The following is a 19,944-nucleotide window of genomic DNA, read 5'->3' as shown; positions in this document are numbered from 1 at the left end:
CTGCATTACTGGGAAGGGCACAGAAAGACTTGACATCCAGCTTATATTATTGAGAGAGTCACACAGAGACTGCATATTCAGCTTATATTATTGAGAGAGTCACACAGAGATTTCACATTAAGCCTACATTACTGGGAGAGACACACAGAGACTACATATTCAACCTTTATTACTGAGAGAGACACAGAAACTTCACATCCTGCCTATATTACTGCGAGAGACACACAGACTTCACATTCAGCCTATATTACAGGGAGAGACACACAGACATGTCACATTCAGCCTATATTACTGAGAGACACACAGACCTCAATTCCAGCTTATATTACTGGGAGAGACACAGAGACTTCACACCCAGCATATATTATTAGGAAAGACACACAGAGACTTCATGTTCAGCCTGTATTACTGAGAGAGACACAGAGCTCACATCCAGCCTATATTACTGAGAGACACAGAGCTTGCATCCAGCCTATATTACTAGGAGAGACACAAATAGCTCACATCCAGTCTATATTACTGGGAGAAACACAGCGTTCACATCCAGCCTATATTACTGGGAGAGACACACAGAGCTCACATCCAGCCTATATTACTAGGAGAGGCACACAGACCTCACATTCAGCCTATATTACTGGGAGGGACACAGCTCACATCCAGCCTATATTACTGGGAGAGACACAGAGCTCACATCCAACCTATATTACTGGGAGAGACACACAGAAACTTCACATCCAGCCTATATTACTTAGAGAGACACTCCCACAAAGGAAAAACCTGAAACCTGGATCAGGCTGCAAACTGCGGAAACTTCACATCCAGTCTATATTACTTAGAGAGACACTCCCACAAAGGAAAAACCTGAAACCTGGATCAGGCTGCAAACTGCACATCAGAGGGTCTAAAAATCAATGAAGGAATGAAGACTGTAGAGTAAAACAGCAATTTTACAACTAAAATTACCTGCTAACATGTCAAACTCAAGCTTTCCATTTCATTAGTGTCCATAGACTTTATTTTTTTGCTAGAGTATAAGTATATGTTGTGCAATATCTGTTAAAACGTTTCCTCATGTTATTACCAAGCTCCACTAGAACATAACCATCCTCTGTTTCTGAACCTGCAGTTTATCCAGTACGATAAGAAGATCATCCACCAACGTCTTGAGCGTTTTCAAAACCGTGTGGAGTTTACAGGAAACCCCATTAAAAATGATTTAGCTGTTACAATCCATGACGTTCAGCTGGAAGATGAGGGAGAATACCATTGTTATGTGTTGAACCCACCAGATCGTCATAAGGGCACTGGGAAAATTCGCCTAGAGGTCCTTACAGAAGGTATAAAATGGGCAACAACATAAAGTATTGAGTTAGCCAGTCTACGATGGCAATGCACCATAGGAAAAACATGCAAATTAGCTCCGGCTACTGCCACCTACTGGAGGCGCCTTTTTGTATGTCAATGTTTCGCCCTTTAATTGCAAAACCACTTGAGATATTAGCCAAGATATAAGCAATCTACTGATACATGACCTGTATACAGTGCTACCATACCAGTCCAGTGACTATTGTATCATTGTGTCTTCTTCTCCTAGTTCCACCCGAAAGAGACTCGACCGTTGCGGTTTTGGTTGGAGCATCGGTTGGTGGTTTTTTGGCCGTTGTCATTCTTTGTCTTGTCATTCTGAAATGTGTCAGAAGAAAAAAAATGCAAAACCTTAACTCAGAGGATCAGAAAACTGAGGAAGAAGTAAAGACTGATGGAGAGGGGAACCCTGAAGAAGATCTGAAAGTATGTGAACAATGTGGAGCTGGGGGAGAGGGTGAATAAGTTGGAGGGGCTTTCCTACAGTCGATAAGTTATAGTACGGGGAGAGTCAGGTGGAATATGGACCTCGGACAGTGGCGTACATAGAAATCACAGGGTCCTGTAGAAAAGGTCCTAATTGGGCCTCTAACCCTCTACATACCCCCTCCCCAAAACATTGTCAACTTTTAAAATCAAGGAGAGGGGCCCTCTGAATCCCCTTATTGAGTATAATGCCTTAAAAATGCCCTAATTGCTACATATCACTAAAGTTAATAACCCCCGCAGTCCACTATCACGCACATTATGATGATGACACCACCACAGTGCCTCGGAAAAGTAAGCCCAACATAGTATAATTCCTCCCACAGCAAGATGCCCCAAAAGTGCCCCCCCAACATGGTGTGATGGCCCCACAGCTATATATATATATATATATATATATATATATATATATATATAGTGCTGTGCAAATTAATTGGGACAAAGCATTTTTTTAAGTAAAATTGTAAGTTGGTTACCAGTTAGTGATTCAAACCAGTTTTAACTGCTTTGAACAGGCACTCACACCTGTTCAAAGCAGTTAAAACTGGCTTGAATCACTGACTGGTAACCAACTTGCAATTTTACTTAAAAAAATGCTTTGTCCCAATTAATTTGCACAGCACTGTATATAGAATGGAGGCCCCACAATCCCCTATTCACAGTGTGATGGCCCCCAAAGTTTCACACACAATTTGATGTCCTTTAGAGCCCCAACATGCAATTTGAGGGCCCCCACACACAATATGATGGCCCCGTAGTCCTCCACTTAGTATAAGAGCCCCCACAGCCAGCAACATAGTATGGGGACCCCACAACACTTTGATAGCTTGATAAATCCACTGCTACTCCAGGGTGTCAGCTCCAGTGCTTCCAGACAAGCTTGGCTTATCTTTATGTAGGGCTGGTGTCTTTAGCTTCCCAAGTGACCACTGCTACCAATCACTGGCTTTAGTGGTAATTCTAGCATGTTGGTACAGGACTGCTAAGACCAGTGATATGGGTAGAGTAAGACCTGCGGAGAACTAGAGCTGAAGATGCTTTTTCAGGTGAGTGATTTTGTGATTTTATACTACTTGTACCATTTGGCCAATTTCTTATTTTTATTTTTAACTTGGAGAACCCCCCTCTAAAGGTAGAAAAATCAGAGCACATCTTTTTTCAGCTGAAAAAACATTAGATGATGATTTTTAGCTCAACTGGATCATGATCTAAAGCGTGCGAAGGCTCTCTGACTCTTTTCTGACGGAACAGAAAAAACTAAAAAATGGGAAAATACCAGATCCACAAATATAAGTAACAATGGAACACAAGGAATATATCTGTTCCTTTGCAAAAAAAGTAGAAATCATCCTCAGCTCAGGACCCAAGTGTCCATCACATCCTGTGCCGCTCTGGTTCATGTTGCTCCGTTCTGAGACTACACTGTGTCTCCAGAGAAAATTACGGTAGATTTCCAGTTTACTAAACCAGAGAAGATGCCAAATCCGACTATGAACGCACAATCCAGATAAGCGTGTCACATACAGGAACTTTGGCTCCCATGAATATGCTTTCATGCAGTTCACAATTGAAATCCAGTCCAAATAATATAGGTAGCTGCTGCTGCTGGGGTGGTAAGTAAGCCGGCGTCCCTGCATGGTGGGTGTAGGGGAACCATGTGGATGTGCCGCAGATGTTACACCGCTGCAGCCAATCACTTGCATCAGTTTTGTACAGCATGAGACCACCGAGGTCAATTATTTGCTGCAGACATTGCAAGAGTAGACAGGGATGTCATCACTGAACCAAGTGGAAAAAAAAAAGACTGTCTGAGAGACCTACAGTATATAAATGCCATTTATTGGATAGATGGAAGGAAAAGATATTCCAGAAGAAAAACAAATATGTAAATTTGTTCAGGTGATAATGTTCTGACATACAGAGGGCGACAATGCTGTCACTATAGCCATAGCAATTATAGTCATAGCTGCCAAGGCGGCTGCCATGGGACCACTCCGCATGGTTGCCAAGATATGGATAATATTCCCAGGGACTCTGCTGCCAGGCAGGGAATAAACATATCATGAGCAATGTATCCCAGACATAAGAATGTTATTATGTACATCCTAAGGGTTCCTTAAAGAGGGTTTCCTGGACTCAGTTGTTGATTGTCTATCCGTAGGTCATGCAAATCAGCTAGAATCCAGAAGGAAGAAAGCTGACTCTGTAGTAGCTGTGATACAGATTGCATCGCTTTACAGCTCAGTCCTATTCTAGGAGCAGCAGCACCAGACACAGCTCTGTACATTCTGTAGTAGGTGTGATGAATACTGCAGCACTCTATGGCTCAGTCCTATTCTAGGAGCAGCAGCACCAGACACAGCTCTGTACATTCTGTAGTAGGTGTGATGAATACTGCAGCACTCTATGGCTCAGTCCTATTCTAGGAGCAGCAGCACCAGACACAGCTCTGTACATTCTGTAGTAGCTGTGATGAATACTGCAGCACTCTATGGCTCAGTCCTATTCTAGGAGCAGCAGCACCAGACACAGCTCTGTGCATTCTGTAGTAGCTGTGATACAGATTGCATCGCTTTACAGCTCAGTCCTATTCTAGGAGCAGCAGCACCAGACACAGCTCTGTACATTCTGTAGTAGCTGTGATGAATACTGCAGCACTCTATGGCTCAGTCCTATTCTAGGAGTAGAGAAAACAAAAAGCAAAAAACACAAATATCCTGAACTAAAAGTAAAAAATATACTGCAAATAATGCATAAAGGTAATAATAATAATAAGGGTATTTAGTAAACATAATTTTGATCAAAATAATGTACAAGCCATCCCGACACGTCACGGCAACCCTTGTGGGACAGTCCCTACTCTAGTATTTAAAACCTTTTCACTTGCCAAGTGGCGTGAATGTGAATAAGGGTCGAGCGGCTGAACCACTTGCGACAGCTTAGGCCAGACTGGATGGCTTTCCCAGCTCAGAAAGAGGGCGGTCACACCCCTATATGCACTGAATGCACAATGAAATGAATAAAAAACAAATCTGAACTGAGAAAAGTAAGTTAATGTGTATGCACAATGTAAGTGCATATTAACACATGACCATTAACCAGAGAAAACAAAAAGCAAAAAACACAAATATCCTGAACTAAAAGTAAAAAATATACTGCAAATAATGCATAAAGGTAATAATAATAATAAGGGTATTTAGTAAACATAATTTTGATCAAAATAATGTACAAGCCATCCCGCCACGTCACGGCAACCCTTGTGGGACAGTCCCTACTCTAGTATTTAAAACCTTTTCACTTGCCAAGTGGCGTGAATGTGAATAAGGGTCGAGCGGCTGAACCACTTGCGACAGCTTAGGCCAGACTGGATGGCTTTCCCAGCTCAGAAAGAGGGCGGTCACACCCCTATATGCACTGAATGCACAATGAAATGAATAAAAAACAAATCTGAACTGAGAAAAGTAAGTTAATGTGTATGCACAATGTAAGTGCATATTAACACATGACCATTAACCAGAGAAAACAAAAAGCAAAAAACACAAATATCCTGAACTAAAAGTAAAAAATATACTGCAAATAATGCATAAAGGTAATAATAATAATAAGGGTATTTAGTAAACATAATTTTGATCAAAATAATGTACAAGCCATCCCGCCACGTCACGGCAACCCTTGTGGGACAGTCCCTACTCTAGTATTTAAAACCTTTTCACTTGCCAAGTGGCGTGAATGTGAATAAGGGTCGAGCGACTGAACCACTTGCGACAGCTTAGGCCAGACTGGATGGCTTTCCCAGCTCAGAAAGAGGGCGGTCACACCCCTATATGCACTGAATGCACAATGAAATGAATAAAAAACAAATCTGAACTGAGAAAAGTAAGTTAATGTGTATGCACAATGTAAGTGCATATTAACACATGACATGACCATTAACCAGAGAAAACAAAAAGCAAAAAACACAAATATCCTGAACTAAAAGTAAAAAATATACTGCAAATAATGCATAAAGGTAATAATAATAATAAGGGTATTTAGTAAACATAATTTTGATCAAAATAATGTACAAGCCATCCCGCCACGTCACGGCAACCCTTGTGGGACAGTCCCTACTCTAGTATTTAAAACCTTTTCACTTGCCAAGTGGCGTGAATGTGAATAAGGGTCGAGCGGCACCAGACACAGCTCTGTGCATTCTGTAGTAGCTGTGATACAGATTGCATCGCTTTACAGCTCAGTCCTATTCTAGGAGTAGCAGCACCAGACACAGCTCTGTGCATTCTGTAGTAGCTGTGATACAGATTGCATCGCTTTACAGCTCAGTCCTATTCTAGGAGTAGCAGCACCAGACACAGCTCTGTGCATTCTGTAGTAGCTGTGATACAGATTGCATCGCTTTACAGCTCAGTCCTATTCTAGGAGTAGCAGCACCAGACACAGCTCTGTGCATTCTGTAGTAGCTGTGATGAATACTGCAGCACTCTACAACACATCCTATTCTAGGAGTAGCAGCACCAGACACAGCTCTGTGCATTCTGTAGTAGCTGTGATGAATACTGCAGCACTCTATGGCTCAGTCCTATAATAGGAACAGCAGCACAAGACACAGCTCTTTGCATTCTGTAGTAGCTGTGATGAATACTGCAGCACTCTATGGCTCAGTCCTATTCTAGGAGTAGCAGCACCAGACACAGCTCTGTGCATTCTGTAGTAGCTGTGATGAATACTGCAGCACTCTATGGCTCAGTCCTATTCTAGGAGCAGCAGCACCAGACACAGCTCTGTGCATTCTGTAGTAGCTGTGATACATATTGCATCGCTTTACAGCTCAGTCCTATTCTAGGAGTAGCAGCACCAGACACAGCTCTGTGCATTCTGTAGTAGCTGTGATGAATACTGCAGCACTCTATGGCTCAGTCCTATTCTAGGAGTAGCAGCACCAGACACAGCTCTGTGCATTCTGTAGTAGCTGTGATGAATACTGCAGCACTCTACAACACATCCTATTCTAGGAGTAGCAGCACCAGACACAGCTCTGTACGTTCTGTAGTAGGTGTGATGAATACTGCAGCACTCTATGGCTCAGTCCTATTCTAGGAGTAGCAGCACCAGACACAGCTCTGTGCATTCTGTAGTAGCTGTGATACAGATTGCATCGCTTTACAGCTCAGTCCTATTCTAGGAGAAGCAGCACCAGACACAGCTCTGTGCATTCTGTAGTAGCTGTGATGAATACTGCAGCACTCTATGGCTCAGTCCTATTCTAGGAGTAGCAGCACCAGACACAGCTCTGTGCATTCTGTAGTAGCTGTGATGAATACTGCAGCACTCTATGGCTCAGTCCTATAATAGGAGCAGCAGCACAAGACACAGCTCTTTGCATTCTGTAGTAGCTGTGATGAATACTGCAGCACTCTATGGCTCAGTCCTATTCTAGGAGCAGCAGCACAAGACACAGCTCTTTGCATTCTGTAGTAGCTGTGATGAATACTGCAGCACTCTATGGCTCAGTCCTATAATAGGAGCAGCAGCACAAGACACAGCTCTTTGCATTCTGTAGTAGCTGTGATGAATACTGAGTGCCAAGAGTTGAACCATGACTAATCTGATGTTAATGACCAATTCCAAGTATAAGACCTCATTATTAAACTCCTATAAACTTGGGACATTTCCTAGTTACATACATACCAGTAACTCTATAGCCCACATAAGGACTTGCTTGGTGAGACTCATAAACCACCATTGGTTATCCTATAATTAAATGGCTGTAATTGAGGTATCTAAGGTTTTGGGTAGTGGTGTGGAAATGTTGTAATAGTACAGATGTCATGCAAGGGTAACTAAGTTTTTAGATTTAGCCATAGTATTACAGACTATCCATAATTTGGTTGTAATGTTTTCTCCATGCTTCTTTCCCGCAGGCGAACATCCCTAAGGTTCTATGACCTGCCTCTACAGTTACGAGCGGATTCCCAGGGAGAAGCAGACAACTCTGTCCTTAGAATACATTAATAATACTCTTTTATTCATTTTGAGCATTACCAGCTCCCGGGCATGAAGATTATGTGACACCCACTGTTAATAATCCCAACAGACTGCAGGAACCCTTCTCCTGTGTATGATCCTGATATAGTGAAGGAGACATCTGGGCAGTTTTGGTCTGGAGACACTTGAAGCCTTCTCCTGTTTGTGAGCGTGCTCACACCAGGTTCAGTGGGTGCACCGAGGGTGGGCGATCCTGTGGACTGGTTTTGTAAATGTAGACGAACCAAAATGTCCTTTTATGTATGGATCACTTGCAGAATGAAGGAATGTTTTTTTGGCACTGCATCCATGCTTCTTCATCCATTGATGTCCAATTGCCAGTTCAGCACACAATATGTTTTTTCAGTGCCAACAACTATTAAGAGTAAAGTTGGCCAAACCCAGTGGGACCGACCAATGAGTAATATGTATGGGGTGTACTAGACTCTCTTCCAACAAATAATAATATTGAGGGGAATGACGGATCAGGCATGTTGATTTTCATCACCTGCACCGTTTGTTATTAGTGGAGATAAGCTGCATCCAGAGATGTCTGATTGAAGCACACTCCTATATGTCATAATGCATGCTCTGCAGAACTGAGAGTGCAGGTGTATACAGTAGTTGGGTGAAATAGCGGTTGGGCAAACAAATGTTTAGCCTACAGCTGCCAATTTTGTAGGGCTAGGTTTTGTCAAGACTTTCCCCAATGTGAGCATATGCATGATCGTCTGAACTGAGTATGCATATGAAAAGAGGATGGTCATTGGGTAAACAAGCACTTGAAAAACTGAAAACCTAAGTCAGGACATCATTACTTTCACAAAGGTACAAGATGCGATATTCTATACATATACCAATAATACAGAACAGTCCAGGCTAATGCATCCTGTAGATCAGGGCCACCAAGTCTATTCGCTCCTGACTGTCACTGATTTTTCCATTTTTCTCTGAAAATGATGGGTCCAATCAGATAAACACTGCCAGTATCTCATCAGAACCAAATGTATCGGGCATCCCTGCAAAATATTTTGTAAATCCTTATAGCAATTGCTTTTTATTCTTTCTATACTTAGAAGGGAACATACAATAGTATCGATATAACAGGATGACCTACTCAGCACTGCCAATATACTGCCAATTGCATTGATATAGGTATTTTAATTCCTATTATTGTAGCAATGCTTTCTTGACTCTAATTTTTTAGCTGTTGTGGTGCCAATCTCATGAAGAAATGTCTTTCCCAAGTGCTAACTAGTGACACTAAGACAGACAAAGACAGAGTTTCTGTGACAGCCCCATTTCATTCATGGATGAGAACAGACCGTCAGTTTCACTTTTCAGCAATGTCATAATATGGGACATAGGGTCATAGCTTCTGTCCTGTCTGTACTGTATGTAGAAGACCAGCACATAAAGACACTATTCGGTAACATCCTACACTTGGGATAACACTTTTAAAAGCCAAAACTAGTAATGACACACAAACTTTCATTTTAAAGGGAACGCTCCAGCATAATTTTATTTACAAAATGAGTGGTACAGCTGTATAGGCCCAAGTACAATGATAAAAATGATACCTGTTTTGTAGAAATCGGATGTACCGGCGCTGAGAAATCAAGCTTTGAAACAATATGCAAATGTGGCTGGAATGCTGAGGCTGTTTCTGTTCACGTGGAGGTCACGGACACGCCTCCACATTAATTTGCATGAAGCTTCAAAGCTTGATATCTCAGCTGTGGCACATCGGATCACTACAAGACAGGTATCGTTTTCATTGTTATACCAGGACCTCTACAGCCATACAGCTTGTTTCAGTATTAAAATCATAATGACAAGTTTAGTTTAAGCCCTTATATACAGCAGAAGGGTCCCTTGCTTAATGCATTTCTGTGTTTATGGGTCCTGCATGCCTATATTAGGGAAAAAACGTGAACATGCACTGCATATTCATAAAATAGAGCCACAGGGAAGTTTTGTTGATGGCTGCTAAAATACAGCACACTGATTTAAGGCGTTAGTTTAATATTTCCAGTTGGTCAAGCTCAGTGCTGTTTGATACAGTACTTGTTTATTCACTTTGTCCTTCATTATTTCAGGGATAATAAAAATGATGAAATCTTAATTTGTCTTATTATGTGGTCTTTCTATGTACATAAGTCTCAGTGCCCTGTGGTATTCTATGGTATCCTATTGCAAACAGAGCAGGGGAAAGCCTACTGATGCAGCCAGTTGCCTAACAGTTAAAGCGAGGTTTGTGAGCTGAAGGGGGTATGGGACTGATCTCTTGGTACACATATAAGAGAATTATGAATATATTTATTGCTATTGCATATTGTTTATATATTTATAACAGTTTTAATTGTAATAGTATTAAAAGGGGTGGTCGGGACTTTAACATTGATGACCTATCCTTAGGACAGGTCATCAATGTCCGATCAGCGCTGGTGCAACACTCGGTATCCCCGCTGATCAGCTATTCCTATGTGTCGACGGTGTCCAAAATTGCTCAGTTACAGAGCTACACAGCACAGCACTGTCGACTGAATAATGGCTGCGGCCGGGTACTGCACATCTGCCTGCCTTCTATTCACATCAATAGGGGGTGTATGTGCAGTACGAGCAGCTTCCACTATTCTGTCATTGGAGCTGTGCTGGAGCTGTGCGTAACGGGAACAACTGATCGATGGGATGCCGAGTATTGCACCCCCCACCAATCAAACATTGTTGACCTGGTGGGAAATCTCTGAGAATGAAGGAGCAGACAAACTGTTTGATTTCCATCATGTATTGATCCTACCATTGTCCAATTGCTTACCTGCCCTAAACTCATAGCCCCTGTCACGCTGGTTGAGGGAGAAGCAAAGTGCACAACACAAAGAGGAGAGAGTGGGAGAGCCCAAACACTAGGAAAGCTCAAACACTAGGGAACAACACCCTGTCTGCCCTAAACATCCCTAAATAGGTTCCGCACCTATTGCCAAGCAGGAACCTAATTCCTACCTGAGCTTAGCGATAAGCCCTGGATAGGGAGGGGACGTGGTGGGCTAGTCAGCCCCCACTACAACTAAAGATAAAAAGGGTGGTCAAACGAGGGGATATACTTAGCTTGAGAAGACCTCCGAGATGTCATGCCAGCAATCCTCCAAGAGTCCTCTGAAAAGACACTAACCGACTGCTAGTACTTCCAACCAGACAGAGGGAAATTGAGCTAATACCAGCACCTTGCTGGAGAGACTGAAGATATTTAAACCTTCAGCAAGGGTGTGTTAATTTGGTGCAGAACGAGGAGGTAAATGTTGGGTCCTAGAGGGAGAAGGATATCACTGCAAAAATCAAGAAGGTCATTGTAGAACTGTGATGACACCACTGGTGTCAATGGCGCTGCCTTGGGGCGCTATCAAGGGGCACATTAATGAGCGCAGGGAGTGCAGGAACAAGGCACACAGTGCGCAAGGACCTGAGACTAAGCAGTGAGCACAGGACCTGGCACTAAGCAGTCACGTGACCAGGGGGCGGAGTCACTGCGTGTGAGTACAGGGAAGGAAACTGAGGGCACAGAGTGCAGGGCACAGACAGTAAATGTGGTCAAGGAGAGCCCAGGGTCAAAAGCCAGACAAGAGCGTAGTACTGTCACGATCCATTTTTGGAATGTATGTGAATGAGTATGTATGGGTGTCCACCAAAAACATCTGGTGGAAGTGTGCTGCTGGGGCCTGGAGTTCTCGGGTGATCGGGCCGTATTGGGTGTCGGACATTCTCGCACCGGGGACTTACCAGCTGGGGTTACCACCAGTAATGCCCGTACACAACTCATTCCCCAGGTCGGTGCTCTGGAGATTTGTGGCACCTCCGGAGCATACGTTATTGTCACATCAGTCCGCGTTTGCCATAAACCTGAGAGTCAGGTGACTGCCGAGGTGAAGTCTGGTGGATCGTGGCATCCTCACCATAGGTTGTTTTCTGGAGAGGTCCGGTATTGAGGGTCCAGAGGCCCCTCATTGAAAGGGGGGTAGTGTCATGATCCATTTTTGGATCTGTGGCAGATCTGGCTTTCCATATTAAAACTTTTGTTCTTTCAGGCTATCGGGGGTTAATGTCAGTTCCTCCCCCCTCCCCGCGGGCCTGCTGGTGTAACTGCATTACTGCTGGATTTGCTGATGCAGGTTGTGACCACACCTACCATCCTTTTAAAGGGACTCTGTCACCCTTTTTTTCGACTATTAGCTGCCGGCACCGACATCAGGGGCTTATCTACAGCATTCTGTAATGCTGTAGATAATCCCCCAATGTAACCTGAAAGATAAGAAAAACAAGTTAGATTATACTCATCGGGGAGGGGGCGGTCCGGTCCGATGGGTGTCGCGGTCCGGTCCGGCACCTCCCATCTTCAAATGATGCCGTCATCTTCTTTCCTTCCTGTCATGGGGTCCAGCGCAGGCGCACTGCTCTGCCCTATTGAGGGCAGAGCAGAATACTGCAGTGCACAGGCGCTGGACCTCTTGGACCTCTCCCGGCGCCTGCACACTGCAGGACTCTGCTCTGCCCTCAACAGGGCAGAGCAGTGCGCCTGCGCAGGAGCCACGACAGGAAGAAAAGAAGAGGACGGCATCGTATGAAGATGGGAGGCGCCGGACCGGACCGCGACACCCATCGGACCGGACCGCTCCCCCGGGTGAGTATAATCTACCTTGTTTTTCTAATGTTTTAGGTTACATCGGGGGCTTATCTACAGCATTACAGAATGCTGTAGATAAGCCCCTGATGTCAGTGCCAGCAGCAAATAGTCGAAAAAAAGGGTGACAGATGCCCTTTAAAGGTCACCTGACGCATGAGCTGACTGTTGGGGATACAGGTCCTTTCTGGATACCAACCAAGCAGAAGCAGCTCTCTGGTGTTCAACCAAGTCTGGTGTACTGGAGTCCTGTTGCTGTGCTATCTGTGGTGTGGAGTTTGCAGCGGTGCTTAAGCTAAATGCTGTATTTTGTTACCTCGTCCTTTTAGTGTCTGTTTCACTCCCCTTGTGTAGAGTTGAGCGAAACGGGTCGAAAAAATTCAAAAGTCGCCGACTTTTGGCAAAGTCGGGTTTCATGAAACAAAACCCGACCCTAGGATGAGGTCGGCCACGAGGTCGGCGACTTACGCGCCAAAGTCGCGTTTCAAAAGTTTGTTTTGCGCTCTTTTTCAGCCAATCAGGATCCACGGACACTGTGGGCAACGTGATGACATAGGCACGGGTCACCACCATCTTTCAGAAGGGCATGCAAGTGATTGGCTTGCTTTGGTGGGCGTCACAGGGGGTATAAAAGGGCGTGCACACCGACCGCCATCTTACTTCTGCCGATCTTAGTATAGGGAGAGGTTGCTGCTGATTCTGTAGGGAGAGCGTTAGGCAGGGAAGAAGACAAAAAAACTGCTTCTGCTGCTAGCGATTTGGCCTGCACAACACACCAGTCACTGTGTGTGCAGTGCAAGGGGAGGCTATATAGTGGTGTATCAGTGGTGTTGGTTGTTGGGCTGCCTTCTAAGGCTTCCTGACATTCCTGCATTGCTGTTTACCCACTGCTCCGCAAACTGCTTTTTTAAAAGCAATCCCAATTTTTTTTTTTTGTCCTGCTGAGAAGAAAAAAAAACCTGCTTCTGCTGCTAGCAATTTGGCCTGCACAACACACCAGTCACTGTGTGTGCAGTGCAAGGGGAGGCTATATAGTGGTGTATCAGTGGTGTTGGTTGTTGGGCTGCCTTCTAAGGCTTCCTGACATTCCTGCATTGCTGTTTACCCACTGCTCCGCAAACTGCTTTTTTAAAAGCAATCCAATCTCCCTTATCCTCTAGTCACTTTTGTCACAGCTGTGCCATCGAGCCTGTCACATAGCGCTCAGATATTCATTGGGCCTCACACAATCCAAAAGTGTCCAGTGTCCAAAAGTGTGTGCAGAGATTCAAAATCTCCCTTATCCTCTAGTCACTTTGGTCACAGCTGTGCCATCGAGCCTGTCACATAGCGCTCAGATATTCATTGGGCCTCACACAATCCAAAAGTGTCCATCCAGTGTCCAAAACTGTGTGCAGAGATTCAAAATCTCCCTTATCCTCTAGTCACTTTGGTCACAGTTGTGCCATCGAGCCTGTCACATAGCGCTCAGATATCAGTGGGCCTCACACAATCCAAAAGTGTCCAGTGTCCAAAAGTGTGTGCAGAGATTCAAAATCTCCCTTATCCTCTAGTCACTTTGGTCACAGCTGTGCCATCGAGCCTGTCACATAGCGCTCAGATATCAGTGGGCCTCACACAATCCAAAAGTGTCCATCCAGTGTCCAAAAGTGTGTGCAGAGATTCAAAATCTCCCTTATCCTCTAGTCACTGTGGTCACAGCTGTGCCATCGAGCCTGTCACATAGCGCTCAGATATTCATTGGGCCTCACACAATCCAAAAGTGTCCATCCAGTGTCCAAAAGTGTGTGCAGAGATTCAAAATCTCCCTTATCCTCTAGTCACTTTGGTCACAGTTGTGCCATCGAGCCTGTCACATAGCGCTCAGATATCAGTGGGCCTCACACAATCCAAAAGTGTCCAGTGTCCAAAAGTGTGTGCAGAGATTCAAAATCTCCCTTATCCTCTAGTCACTTTGGTCACAGCTGTGCCATCGAGCCTGTCACATACCGCTCAGATATCAGTGGGCCTCACACAATCCAAAAGTGTCCATCCAGTGTCCAAAAGTGTGTGCAGAGACTCAAAATCTCCCTTATCCTCTAGTCACTGTGGTCACAGCTGTGCCATCGAGCCTGTCACATAGCGCTCAGATATCAGTGGGCCTCACACAATCCAAAAGTGTCCAGTGTCCAAAAGTGTGTGCAGAGATTCAAAATCTCCCTTATCCTCTAGTCACTTTGGTCACAGCTGTGCCATCGAGCCTGTCACATAGCGCTCAGATATCAGTGGGCCTCACACAATCCAAAAGTGTCCATCCAGTGTCCAAAAGTGTGTGCAGAGATTCAAAATCTCCCTTATCCTCTAGTCACTTTAGTCATAGCTGTGCCATCGAGCCTGTCACATAGCGCTCAGATATTCATTGGGCCTCACACAATCCAAAAGTGTCCAGTGTCCAAAAGTGTGTGCAGAGATTCAAAATCTCCCTTATCCTCTAGTCACTTTGGTCACAGCTGTGCCATCGAGCCTGTCACATAGCGCTCAGATATCAGTGGGCCTCACACAATCCAAAAGTGTCCAGTGTCCAAAAGTGTGTGCAGAGATTCAAAATCTCCCTTATCCTCTAGTCACTTTGGTCACAGCTGTGCCATCGAGCCTGTCACATACCGCTCAGATATCAGTGGGCCTCACACAATCCAAAAGTGTCCATCCAGTGTCCAAAAGTGTGTGCAGAGACTCAAAATCTCCCTTATCCTCTAGTCACTGTGGTCACAGCTGTGCCATCGAGCCTGTCACATAGCGCTCAGATATCAGTGGGCCTCACACAATCCAAAAGTGTCCAGTGTCCAAAAGTGTGTGCAGAGATTCAAAATCTCCCTTATCCTCTAGTCACTTTGGTCACAGCTGTGCCATCGAGCCTGTCACATAGCGCTCAGATATCAGTGGGCCTCACACAATCCAAAAGTGTCCATCCAGTGTCCAAAAGTGTGTGCAGAGATTCAAAATCTCCCTTATCCTCTAGTCACTTTAGTCATAGCTGTGCCATCGAGCCTGTCACATAGCGCTCAGATATTCATTGGGCCTCACACAATCCAAAAGTGTCCAGTGTCCAAAAGTGTGTGCAGAGATTCAAAATCTCCCTTATCCTCTAGTCACTTTGGTCACAGCTGTGCCATCGAGCCTGTCACATAGCGCTCAGATATCAGTGGGCCTCACACAATCCAAAAGTGTCCAGTGTCCAAAAGTGTGTGCAGAAATTCAAAATCTCCCTTATCCTTTAGTCACTTTGGTCACAGCTGTGCCATCGAGCCTGTCACATAGCGCTCGGATATCAGTGGGCCTCACACAATCCAAAAGTGTCCAGTGTCCAAAAGTGTGTGCAGAGATTCAAAATCTCCCTTATCCTCTAGTCACTTTTGTCACAGCTGTGCCATCGAGCCTGTCACATAGCGCTCAGATATTCATTGGGCCTCACACAATCCAAAAGTGTCCAGTGTCCAAAAGTGTGTGCAGAGATTCAAAATCTCCCTTATCCTCTAGTAACTTTGGTCACAGCTGTGCCATCGAGCCTGTCACATAGCGCTCAGATATCAGTGGGCCTCACACAATCCAAAAGTGTCCAGTGTCCAAAAGTGTGTGCAAAGATTCAAAATCTCCCTTATCCTCTAGTCACTTTGGTCACAGCTGTGCCATCGAGCCTGTCACATAGCGCTCAGATATCAGTGGGCCTCACACAATCCAAAAGTGTCCAGTGTCCAAAAGTGTGTGCAGAGATTCAAAATCTCCCTTATCCACTAGTCACTTTTGTCACAGCTGTGCCATCGAGCCTGTCACATAGCGCTCAGATATTCATTGGGCCTCACACAATCCAAAAGTGGCCAGTGTCCAAAAGTGTGTGCAGAGATTCAAAATCTCCCTTATCCTCTAGTCACTTTGGTCACAGCTGTGCCATCGAGCCTGTCACATAGTGCTCAGATATCAGTGGGCCTCACACAATCCAAAAGTGTCCAGTGTCCAAAAGTGTGTGCAGAGATTCAAAATCTCCCTTATCCTCTAGTCACTTTGGTCACAGCTGTGCCATCGAGCCTGTCACATAGCGCTCAGATATCAGTGGGCCTCACACAATCCAAAAGTGTCCATCCAGTGTCCAAAAATGTGTGCAGAGATTCAAAATCTCCCTTATCCTCTAGTCACTTTTGTCACAGCTGTGCCATCGAGCCTGTCACATAGCGCTCAGATATTCATTGGGCCTCACACAATCCAAAAGTGTCCAGTGTCCAAAAGTGTGTGCAGAGATTCAAAATCTCCCTTATCCTCTAGTCACTTTGGTCACAGCTGTGCCATCGAGCCTGTCACATAGCGCTCAGATATCAGTGGGCCTCACACAATCCAAAAGTGTCCAGTGTCCACAAGTGTCTGCAGAAATTCAAAATCTCCCCTGTCCTATAGACACCTTGTACCTTGTTTTACATTACTATATAGTTTGTTGGATTTTGTCTACATTTCTACCAAAAATGAGGAAGGCTGGTGGAAGAGGCCGTGGAATTGGGCAGGGGTTGGCAGCTGGTAATGATGGTGTTGGATCTGATGGTAGTGGCAAGAGCAAAATAGGACCGAATGCAGGAGGTGCTGACCCTGCGTCATCGTCTGGCTACATAAGGCCTCGAACGCTTAGTTTTCTAGGAGTTGGCAAACCGCTTTTAAAGCCAGAGCATCAGGAAAAAGTTTTGTCTTACATTGCTGACTCAGCCTCCAGCTCTATCGCCTCCTCTTCTTCAGTTGTAAAAAGTAAAAGCACTGAGTCGTCATTGGAGGCTCATGTTCATGAACCACACCTTTCCTTGTGTCCTTCACCCCAACCAAGATTGAAGGATGACGCAGGCCATACTACTGATTACTCCATGGAGCTGTTTTCACATACCATGCCTGGATTATCAAGTGAAATGGTGAATTACCCAGGCCAAGATGAATCTGACATGGAGTGCACTGATGCACAGCCGCTGATGGATGATTCTGCTGGTACATTCACTCAGAGCACTACATTGTCCTCGCAGTGTACAGAGCCAGATTCTGACCCTGATGAGACTCAGGTGCCCCTTCCCGCACACTATACCACCATACACGGTGACACAGAGGAAGGTGCACATGACATAGAAGAGGAGGTGATGGATGACCCAGTTGTTGACCCAGATTGGCATCCATTGGGGGAAGAGGGTGCTGCTTCCAATAGCTCAGATGAGGAGCATCCACAGCAGACATCGACATCGCAACAGCTGTTATCTGGCAGGCCCGGAGCACTCCAAAGACAGGTTCCAAACATCAAAAGAGTTGCTGGACAGCTTTTCCAGAGGGTCAAAAGATCACAGCGTGCTAGGCCGCAAAATGTCTGCCAAAGTAGGAAGAGTGCAGTGTGGCACTTTTTTGAACAAAATCCTCATGATCAGGCCAAGGTTATCTGTAAGAAGTGCGCAAAGACCTTTAGCCGAGGGAAAAATCTGAAAAATTTGAATACCAGTTGCATGCTTAGACATTTAACCAGCATGCACTTGCAAGCGTGGACACAACACCAAACCTCAAGTGCCACATGTGCAACTGATCACAACGAAGGTAGTCAGCAACGCTACATTGTTTCCCCCACTGTAAACCCACCGGTTAGCACAGCAGCAAATGTTGAGGTGTCGTTGCAAGACCACAGCAGTCAGGGAATCCCACTGTTATATCAACGAAAGACTGATTCTAGGCCATCAGAAAGAACACTAACTCCATCACCATCATCAACCCTCTCTCAGTCCGCCCTGTCCACCGCTACTTCCACCATATGCAGCTCTCAAGTCCAGCTCACCCTCCCAGACACTATGAGTAGGTCAAGAAAGTACTCAGTCTCTCATCCGCGTACACTGGGTTTGAACGCCCACATTGCCAAACTAATCTCGTTTGAGATGATGCCCTTTCGGTTGGTGGAAAGCACAGCTTTCCGCGAACTCATGGCCTATGCAGTACCACGCTATGACCTACCCAGTCGCCACTTCTTCTCTCGCAAAGCCATCCCAGCCCTCCACCATCATGTGAAAGACCGCATTGTCCATGCACTCAAGCAGTCAGTGAGCGGAAAGGTGCACCTCACAACTGATGCATGGTCCAGTCGGCATGGCCAGGGCCGTTACGTGTCCATCACTGCGCACTGGGTTAATGTGGTGGATGCAGGGTCCACAGGGGACAGCGGTGGTGGGACAGTGCTGCCTAGCCCACGGTATAGGAAACAGTTGGCTGTAGGCGTTCGACCCTCCTCCTCCTCCTTCAGAAGCGAAAGCTCGTCCACAGAGCGCAGTCGTACGAGCACTCCATCTGCAGCTGCCACTGTTGCACACGATGTGTCCCCCTATCGAGCAGCTAGTGGAAAGCGTCAGCAGGCTGTGTTGCAGATGATGTGTTTGGGCGACAGACACACCGCCGAGGTGCTGGCCGAGTACTTGAAGCGACAAACTGAGTCATGGCTGGGCAGTGTACATCTTGAGGCAGGCAAGGTAGTTAGTGATAACGGCCGTAATTTTGTGGCAGCCATAGCCCTTTCAAAACTCAGCCACTTACCTTGCTTGGCTCACACCTTGAACCTGGTGGTGCAGTGCTTCCTCAAAAATTATCCGGAGTTAACAGCCCTGCTCCAGAAGGTGCGAAGACTGTGCGCGCACATCCGCCGGTCGCCTGTACACTCCGTTCGTATGCAGAAGCTGCAGCGATTGCTCCACCTTCCCAACCACCGCCTCATTATCGACATTGCAACAAGGTGGAACTCCACCCTGCACATGGTGGAGCGGCTGTGCGAGCAGAGGCAGGCCATAATGCATTTGTGGGAGGATACACGGCCAGGCACTTTGAGAGCAGAAATGGAGTTGACAGGTGTGCAGTGGTCGAAGCTGAAAGACCTTTGTAAAGTCCTTCAGTGTTTTGAGGAATGCACACGGCTGGTAAGCGCAGACGACGCCATCCTAAGCATGAGCATCCCACTTATGCGTCTGCTCATGCAAACTTTGACGCACCTTAAGGAGCAGGCGTCTGCAGCCAATGTTGATGAGGAGGAAGAGGAGGAGGGAATCCTTGATGACATTCAGCCATTGTCTGCTCAGGGACCTCTCCTGGACGAGGTGGAGGAAGAAGAGGAGGAGGAGGATGATGATGGGGATGATTACTTAGGGGAGGAGGATGCATCTCGTGGGGCAAGTGAAAATGTTGGCGTGGCAAGGTCTGGTACAGGGTTTGTGCGTGACTGGAGGGATGTGGATTTGCCAGAAAGTGCTCCTCCAACCAGCACTCGCAGTGCATCATTGACACCGGGAACATTGGCCCACATGTCAGATTATGCCTTGCGGATCCTAAAAAGGGACCCCCGCATTGCCAAAATGATGAACGATGACGACTACTGG

General features: G+C 45.7%; 1 protein-coding gene and 1 long non-coding RNA gene across 2 annotated transcripts in view; one reads left to right on the top strand and one right to left on the bottom strand.

The window, feature by feature from the left end:
- SCN2B (sodium voltage-gated channel beta subunit 2) overlaps nt 1-9,997 on the top strand; it is a 28,013-nt gene extending 18,016 nt beyond the window's left edge. Inside the window, exons 3-5 of the mRNA XM_073585256.1 lie at nt 1,127-1,337; nt 1,595-1,791; nt 7,770-9,997. Of these exons, the coding sequence (XP_073441357.1) occupies nt 1,127-1,337; nt 1,595-1,791; nt 7,770-7,793 (432 nt within the window). The 3' untranslated portion in view covers nt 7,794-9,997. The remainder of the gene's footprint in view (nt 1-1,126; nt 1,338-1,594; nt 1,792-7,769) is intronic.
- LOC141097810 (uncharacterized) overlaps nt 1-19,944 on the bottom strand; it is a 96,551-nt gene that overhangs the window by 17,914 nt on the left and 58,693 nt on the right. Inside the window, exon 2 of the long non-coding RNA XR_012234049.1 lies at nt 1,554-1,683. This is a non-coding gene — a long non-coding RNA (uncharacterized lncRNA). The remainder of the gene's footprint in view (nt 1-1,553; nt 1,684-19,944) is intronic.

Source organism: Dendrobates tinctorius, unplaced genomic scaffold (genome assembly GCF_039654945.1).
Source record: "Dendrobates tinctorius isolate UK_male_01 unplaced genomic scaffold, ASM3965494v1 ptg000086l, whole genome shotgun sequence".
Classification (NCBI taxonomy): domain Eukaryota; kingdom Metazoa; phylum Chordata; class Amphibia; order Anura; family Dendrobatidae; genus Dendrobates; species Dendrobates tinctorius.
The sequence above is the reverse complement of the archived record's forward strand: the minus strand, read 5'-3'. Positions and strand labels throughout refer to the sequence as shown.